Genomic DNA, 8,730 nt, shown 5'->3' on the forward strand with positions numbered 1-8,730 from the left:
CGCCGTGCCTCGGTGACAGAGGTGGCACCGGAGGGGTGTCCCCTGCGGGACCCCCCCGAGGGCCCCCCCGGCCCCGCTGGCTCCGTCAATCAGCGCTGGCCCCGCTCCCGGTGCCGGAACATGGAGGGCCCCGAGCTGCTCCGGCTCTGGGCGCTGGCAGGCGAGTGACAGCCCTGTCACCCCCCGGGGGACACGGCAGGGCCTGGGGGGCCGAGGGGATGGGGGCACCCCAAACTGGGGGGGACACGGGGGGTGCAGGGGGGAGGACAGGGGGGACGGGGCTGGGACGTGCCAGAGCTAAAAAAAGCCACCGTGTCCCTGTGCCAGCGGGGTGTGGGACATGGCGGGGACAATGAGTGGGACCTCGGTGTGACAGCCAGGGCTGGGGAAAGTGCTGGGCCCATCCTGCCCTTATCCCTATCCCGTCCTTGTCCCCATCCTTGTCCCTATCCCGTCCTTTTCCCCATCCCGCCCTTGTCCCCATCCCATCCTTGTCCCCATCTTGTCCTTGTTCCCTGCTCTGTCCCAGCCCTGACCTCATTCTATCCCTGTCCCCATCGCCCCCAAACATCCTCTTGCTCTGCCCTGGGGACACCTGGCACTGTGGGCACGCCTGGCACTGAGGGGACGCCAGGCATTGTGGGGACACGTTCCTGCCCCTCTGAGAGCCCCAAGGGTCTGTGGGCACTGGGGAAACTGAGGCAGGGAGGGGCCACGCTCCCAGCCCTGGCTCCAGCCCCGTGTGTGGCCGCAGCCCTGGCCCTGGGGGCGTCCCTGGCCACTGTCCCCGACCACCGCGTCCTCCCCGAGCTCCGCGTCCCCGCCGAGACCGGAGCCATCTTCGTGCACGAGCTGGAGCGGGAGCCCTTCCTGGAGGCCTTCAGTGGCAGCGAGGATGACGATGGTGAGGGCCGGGCCGGGGGGCTGGGCATGGTAAAGAGGGGGCGCTGGCAGTGCCCATAGCCATCCCCGTGTCCCCACAGCCCCGGTGACGTTCCGTGCCCACCTGTGGGGACACCCGGACCTGCCGCGGTGGCTGCGCCTGGCCCAGCGGGGCCCCGGGCAGCCCGGCTTCCTGTACGGCTGCCCGGGGGCACCGGAGCTGGGCACTCACAGCATCCAGGTATGGGCACACACAGCATCCAGGTATGAGCTGGGCACACACAGCATCCAGGTACGGGCTGGGCACACACAGCATCCAGGTACGGGCACACACAGCATCCAGGTAAGAGCTGGGCACACACAGCATCCAGGTATGAGCTGGGCACACACAGCATCCAGGTATGGGCACTCACAGCATCCAGGTACGGGCACACAGAGCGTCCAGGTAGGGCACACACAGCATCCAGGTATGGGCACACACAGCATCCAGGTATGGGCACACAGAGCATCCAGGTACGGGCTGGGCACACACAGCATCCAGGTACGGGCACACACAGCATCCAGGTATGAGCTGGGCACACACAGCATCCAGGTATGGGCACTCACAGCATCCAGGTACGGGCACACAGAGCGTCCAGGTAGGGCACACACAGCATCCAGGTATGGGCACACACAGCATCCAGGTATGGGCACACAGAGCATCCAGGTACGGGCTGGGCACACACAGCATCCAGGTACGGGCACACACAGCATCCAGGTATGAGCTGGGCACACACAGCATCCAGGTATGGGCACACACAGCATCCAGGTATGGGCACACAGTGCCCAGGTATGGGCTGGGCACACACAGCATCCAGGTATGGCCCCACAGCATGCAGGTATGAACACACAGCATCCAGGTATGGCCCCACAGTGCCCAGGTGTGAACTGGGCACCCACATCATCCAGGTGTGAACTGGGCACACACAGCATCCAGGTACAGCCCCACAGTGCCCAGGTGTGAGCTGGGCACCCACAACATCCAGGAATGGCCCCGTGGGTCCTGGGCTGAACCAGGACCGCAGCTGGCCCACCCCAGGTGTCCCCTGTGTCCCCTCAGGTGCTGGCCTACAACCGCCACACCTTCGCCACCGCGGCGCAGCGCCTCGTCATCGTTGTCACCCCTGCTCCAGGTACGGCCTGAGCGCCCCAAACCCCCCGGGATGGCTCTGTGGTGACCGCAGGCCGTCCCCACGGGTGCCACCCCCCAGGTGCCACCCCACAGACTGTCCCCACGGGTGTCACCGTCCCCGCAGGCGGGGAGGCGCCGTTCCAGGCCGAGTTCCTGGTGGGGGACAGGGACGTGGAGGAGCTGCTGCCCGAGGCGGCGCGGGAGCTGTTCCTGCAGGCCTCGGCCGGGCTCTGGGAGCGCGGGGACCTGCACGTGGTCAACGTCACCTCCGCCCTGGACCGCGGCGGCCGCGTCCCGCTGCCCATCGAGGGCCGCAAGGAGGGGTACGGGCAGGGCTGGGGCTCATGGGGATGGACTCGGTGCCCATGAAGGGGTTTGGGGTCACCTCTGGGCCACAAGGAGGGGTATGGGCAGGGCCGGGGGTCAGGGGGATGGACTCAGTGCCCATGAGGGGGTTTGGGGTCACCTCTGGGCCGTAATGAGGGGTACAGGCTGGGCTGGGGTCATGGGGATGGACTCAGTGCCCATGAGGGGGTTTGGGGTCACCTCTGGGCCGCAAGGAGGGGTACGGGCAGGGACGGGGGTCATGGGGATGGACTTGGCACCCTGAGGGGGTTTGGGGTCAGCTTTGGGCCACAAGGAGGGGTACAGGCAGGGCCGGGGCTCATGGGGATGTACTCAGGGCCCATGAGGGGGTTTGGGGTCAGCTTTGGGCCGCAAGGAGGGGTACGGGCAGGGATGGGGTCATGGGGATGTACTTGGCACCCTGAGGGGGTTTGGGGTCAGCTTTGGGCAGCAAGGAGGGGTACGGGCTGGGCTGGGGTCATGGGGATGGACTCAGGGCCCATGAGGGGGTTTGGGGTCATCTCCCACCTGTGGGGTGGGGCCTTCTCACCATGGTGGGTTTGGGGTGCCCTGTCATGCCGGGTGAACACCCAGGTGGGCTCCCACAGCTCCCACAGCCCCTTCTCACCATGGTGGGTTTTGGGGTTACCCTTTTCTCACCGTGGTGGGTTTTGGGGTGCCCTGCCCCTCAGGGTGTACGTCCAGGTGGGCTCCCACAGCCCCTTCTCGCCGTGCCTGGCCTCGGCCGTGTCCCCGCAGAGCCGTGCCCGCTGTCACCGCGGCCAGCGTCCCCTGGCCTCCTGCTACGACACCTTCGCCCCCCACTTCTCCATCCGCTGGTGCAACCTCACCCTGGTGAGACCCCCTGGGTCCCCCTGTGTCCCCCTGTGTCCCCTGGTGTCACCCATGTTCCCCCAAGTCCCCTGTGTCCCCCATGTCCTCTCGTGTTCCCCCATGTGTCCCCCCTGTCCTCTCGTGTTCCCCAGTATCCCCTGTGTTCCCCCAAGTCCCTTTGTGTCCCCCCTCTGTCCCCCGTGTCCCCCATATCACCCCAAGTCCCCCCGTGTCCCCCATGTCCCCTGGTGTCCCCCTGTGTCCCCTGGTGTCCCCCGTGTCCCCCCACGTCCCCCTGTGTCCCCCCTGTCCCTCTGTGTTCCCCCATGTCCCGCCATGTCCCCTGTGTCCCCTGGTGTCCCTGTGTCCCCCCATGTTCCCCCTTGTTTCCCCATGTTCCTCCGTGTCCCCCGTGTTCCCTCATGTCCCCTGTGTCCCCCGTGTCCCCCGCGTCCCCCTGTGTCCCCTGTGTCCCTTCATGTTCCCCCTTGCTTCCCCGTGGCCCCCCATGTCCCCTCCTATTCCTCCATGTCCCCCTGTGTCCCCCTGTGTCCCCATGTGTCCCTCCACGTTGCCCCTTGCTCCCTATGTCCCGCCATGTCCCCTGTGTCCCCCCGTTTCCCCCCCACGTCCCCCATGTCCCCTGGTGTCCCTCCGCGTCCCCTGGTGTCCCCTGTGTGCCCCCATTTCCCCCATGTCCCCCCATGTCCCCCCATGTCCCCCGATGTCCCCCCATTTCCCCCCATGTCCCCCCATGTCCCCCGATGTCCCCCCATTTCCCCCATGTCCCCCATGTCCCCCCATGTCCCCCCATGTCCCCCGATGTCCCCCCGTCCCCCCATTTCCCCCATATCCCCCCATGTCCCCCCATGTCTCCCCATTTCCCCCATATCCCCCCATGTCCCCCCATGTCTCCCCATTTCCCCCATATCCCCCCATGTCCCCCCATGTCCCCCCCATGTCCCCCGATGTCCCGCCATGTCCCCCCATGTCTCCCATGTCCCCCCATGTCCCCCGATGTCCCCCCATGTCCCCCCATGTCCCCCCATTTCCCCCATGTCCCCCATGTCCCCCCATGTCCCCCGATGTCCCCCCGTCCCCCCATTTCCCCCATATCCCCCCATTTCCCCCATGTCCCCCCATGTCCCCCGATGTCCCCCCGTCCCCCCATTTCCCCCATATCCCCCCATTTCCCCCATGTCCCCCCATGTCCCCCCATGTCCCCCATGTCCCCCCATTTCCCCCATATCCCCCCATTTCCCCCATTTCCCCCATGTCCCCCCATGTCCCCCCATGTCCCCCCATGTCCCCCCATGTCTCCCCATTTCCCCCATATCCCCCCATGTCCTCCCATGTCCCCCCCATGTCCCCCGATGTCCCGCCATGTCCCCCCATTTCCCCCATGTCCCCCCATGTCCCCCATGTCCCCCATGTCCCCCCATGTCCCCCGATGTCCCCAGCCCCCCCAGCCCCCCGTAACCCCCATTGTCCCCCAGCTGCAGGTGTCTCCCACCCCCTCCCCGCCGGGGCCGCTCTGGGGGCCGGGGGTGCTGGAGGGGGGGGCCGGCTTTGAGCCCCCCAGCGATGCCCCCCCCCGGGCGCTGCTGTCCCCGTTCCTGGTGACAATGCTGGTGCCGCTGGCCGTGGCCGCGCTGCTGTCGCTGCTCCTGGGCCACCTCATGTGCTGCCGCCGGGAGGGAGTGTGAGTCGGGGGTCCCCCCACCGCCCCCGGGTGTCCCCTCCCCGCCCCTTGTGACCCCCGGGATGAGCCGGGGGTGGGGAGAGCCCTTCTCGCCATGATTATTGGGGTTTTCCTCTTTTTCTTCTGCTTTGTAGGGAAAAACGGGACTTGCAGACGTCTGAGTGAGTGCTGGTTGAGCTGTGGGGGTGCTGGGGGGTGCTTTGGGGGGGCTGTTTTTTGGGGGGGGCTGTTTTGGGGGGCTGTTTTGGGAGGTTTCTTATGGCCGAGTGTGGGGACAGACTTGGGAAGGAAAAGAGGGGACAATCAACTCTTTTGGGGGTGCCACGGAGCATAAAGGTCCCCCCCACACCCCCTACAGCCCCCTCCAGCCCTCCCCACCCCTCCGGGCCCCCCAAAACCCCTCTCAGGCATGGGGTGGGGCACAAGGAGCTGCTTCAGTTCTGTGACAGCCTCTGAGGGACCCCGGGCAGGGAGGAGACCCCAAAGATGAGGGGTAGACCCCAGAAACGACACACAGACCCCCGAGATGAGGGGCAGACCCCAGAAATGACACAGACTCCAATGACGGGGTTCAGCCCTCACTTTTGGGGGGCAGACGCCAATAACTGCATTCAGACCCCAGTGAAGGGTGAGCAGACCCCCGTGATGGGGGGCAACCCCCAGTGACGGGGTTCACAACCTCATTTTGGGGTGAAGACCCCAATAAAGTCATTCAGAAGGGTGAGCAGACCCCCGTGATGGGGGGCAGACCCCAGTGACAGGGAGCACACCTTGATTTTTGGGGTGAAGATCCCAATAACGGCATTCAGACCCCACTGAAAGGTGAGCAGCCCCCAGTGACAGGGAGCACACCCTAATTTTTGGGGGGCAGACCCCAATAACGGCATTCAGACCCCACTGAAGGGTGAGCAGACCCCAGTTAGGGGAGCAACCCCCAGTGATGGGGAGCAGCCCCCATTGACAGGGAGCACACCCTAATTTTGGGGTGAAGATCCAAATAACAGCATTCAGACCCCACTGAAGGGTGAGCAGACCCCAGTGACGGGGTGCACACCCTCATTTTGGGGTGAAGATCCCAATAATATCATTCAGACCTCACTGAAGGGTGAGCAGACCCCATTGACAGGGTGCACACCCTAATTTTGGGGTGAAGATCCCAATAATATCATTCAAACCCCACTGAAGGGTGAGCAGACCCCAGTGACAGGGAGCAACCCCCAGTGATGGGGAGCAGCCCCCATTGACAGGGTGCACACCCTAATTTTGGGGTGAAGATCCCAATAACAGCATTCAGACCCCACTGAAGGGTGAGCAGACCCCAGTGACGAGGAGCAGCCCCCACCGACGGGGTGCACACCCTCATTTTGGGGTGAAGACCCCAACTTTGGGGCGCACACCCAAACCCACGCCACGCTCGCCCCATGACGGGACAGACACCCCAAAAAGGGGTTCCCGAGGGGGGTTTGCTGGCAGCCCCAGCTCCATGCCGCGCTGTCCCCGCAGCCTCCAGCTGCTCCATCACAGCTCCATCGCGGGGGACACGCGGGAGCTGCGGCTCATGGCCGGCAGGCGGGACGTGCCCCGGGACGTGGCCCGGCCGCTCTCCACGCTGCCCATGTTCAACATCCGCACGGGACAGCGCACCGACCCCATGGGCAGCGCCCGAGCCCCGCTGCTGCCGCCCTGAGGGGACACCGAGCCGGCGACGCCGAGCGGGGGACACCCACAGAGATGGGGACAGCGTGTCCGGGGGGGTTTATGGGGGTAAAACCCCGGTAAGGAGGAAGAGGAGTTGTGGGTTTGGGGTGTCCCCTCTTTGGGGTGAATTTTGGTGCATAAATTGAGTTTCAGCGAGGAAATGAGGCTGTTTTGCTTTATTGACGGGGTAGGTTTCGGGGTGCTCAGCCACCAAAACTCGTAACCACCCCCGAAAGGGCTGGGGTGGCTCTGAGTGACACCCCCGGCCCCATGGGGGGACAGGGGAGTGGAATGGGGCCGGGGATTGAGATGAAGGGGGACACAGGGGAGCGGGATGGGGAAAAGGGGATTGGGATAAAGGTGGGGGGGACAGGAGAGCAAGATGGGGATTGGGATAAAGGGGGGGACAGGGATGGGGCCGGGAATTCGGATAAAGGGGGGGACAGGGGAGAGGGATGGGGAAAAGGGGATTGGGATAAAGTGGGGACAGGCATGGGGAAAAGGGGATTGGGATAAATGGGGGGACAGGGGAGAGGGATGGGGAAAAGGGGATTGGGATAAAGAGGGGGAGAGGGATGGGGAAAAGGGGATTGGGATAAATGGGGGGACAGGGGAGAGGGATGGGGAAAAGGGGATTGGGATAAAGAGGGGGACAGGGATGGGGCTGGGGACTGGGACAAAGCGGGGACACCCTCCCAGAGCCCCGCCATGGCCCCTCCCAGAGCCCCGCCATGGCCCCCCCAAACCCTCCCCAGCTCACCTGGGTGTCCGTGCCCGCCTGGGTCGCCCCGCAGCCCCCGAAGGCTCCGCTCGCTCCGCTCGGAGCCCGCCGGAGCCCTCCCCGCCGCCGGGGGTGCCCCCGGCCCAGCCCCGCGGAAGAAAGAGGCTCTTTGAGAGCCCCCCCGGCCGGGGCGGCGCCAGGTGGGGGAGAGGAACGCGCGGGGGCCCCGCGGAACAAGGGGAGCCATTGATGGAGCGGGACAGCGCCGGCATTGCGGGCCCCGGGGGTCCCTGCGAGCCCCCCGCCATGGGGAGGGGGCACAGACCGGGCACTGAGGGGCAGGGATGGGGGGCAATGAGGGGCAGGGATGGGGGGCAATTAGGGGCAGGAGTGAGGGGCAAGGAGGGGCAGGGATGGGGGGCAGTGATGGGCAGAGATGGGGGGCAGTGAGGGGCAGAGTTGGGGGGCAAGGAGGGGGGAGGGATGGGGGGCAATGAAGGGCAGGAGTGGGGGGCACTGAGGGGCAGGGATGGGGGGCAGTGAGGGGAAGAGATGGGGGGCAGTGAGAGGCAGGATTGGGGGGCACTGAGGGGCAGGGATGGGGGGCAATGAGGGGAAGAGATGGGGGGCAATGAGGGGCAGGGATGGGGGCACTGAGGGGCAGGAGTGGGGGGCAATGAGGGGCAGGATTGGGGCGCAATGAGGGGCAGGAGTGGGGGGCAATGAGGGGCAGGGATGGGGGGCAGTGATGGGCAGGGATGGGGGGCGATGAGGGGCAGGAGTGGGGGGCAATGAGGGGCAGGGATGGGGGGCACTGAGGGGCAGAGATGGGGGGCAGTGATGGGCAGAGATGGGGGGCGATGAGGGGCAGGATTGGGGGGCAATGAGGGGCAGAGATGGGGGGCAGTGAGGGGCAGAGATGGGGGCAATGAGGGGCAGAGATGGGGGGCAGTTATGGGCAGAGATGGGGGGCAGTGAAGGGCAGAGATGGGGGGCAGTGATGGGCAGGGATGGGGGGCGATGAGGGGCAGGAGTGGGGGGCAATGAGGGGCAGAGATGGGGGGCAATGAGGGGCAGAGATGGGGGGCGATGAGGGGCAGGATTGGGGGGCAATGAGGGGCAGAGATGGGGGGCAGTGAGGGGCAGAGATGGGGGCAATGAGGGGCAGAGATGGGGGGCAGTTATGGGCAGGGATGGGGGGCAATGAGGGGCAGAGATGGGGGGCACTGAGGGGCAGAGATGGGGGCAATGAGGGGCAGAGATGGGGGGCAGTGAAGGGCAGAGATGGGGGGCAGTGATGGGCAGGGATGGGGGGCAATGAGGGGCAGGAGTGGGGGGCAATGAAGGCCAGAGTTGGGGGGCAATGAGGGGCAGGGA

General features: G+C 66.0%; 1 protein-coding gene across 1 annotated transcript; it reads left to right on the forward strand.

The window, feature by feature from the left end:
- Positions 1-105: 105 nt before the first annotated feature.
- Positions 106-6,773, forward strand: SGCA (sarcoglycan alpha). The gene is made up of 9 exons (XM_059489088.1): positions 106-160; positions 755-904; positions 984-1,123; positions 1,982-2,054; positions 2,178-2,376; positions 3,091-3,253; positions 4,729-4,934; positions 5,069-5,095; positions 6,438-6,773. Exons 1-9 carry the CDS (start codon positions 121-123, stop codon positions 6,619-6,621), a joined length of 1,182 nt encoding a protein of 393 aa, XP_059345071.1. The 5' UTR covers positions 106-120; the 3' UTR covers positions 6,622-6,773.
- Positions 6,774-8,730: the final 1,957 nt, after the last annotated feature.

Source organism: Ammospiza nelsoni, chromosome 26 (genome assembly GCF_027579445.1).
Source record: "Ammospiza nelsoni isolate bAmmNel1 chromosome 26, bAmmNel1.pri, whole genome shotgun sequence".
Lineage (NCBI taxonomy): Eukaryota > Metazoa > Chordata > Aves > Passeriformes > Passerellidae > Ammospiza > Ammospiza nelsoni.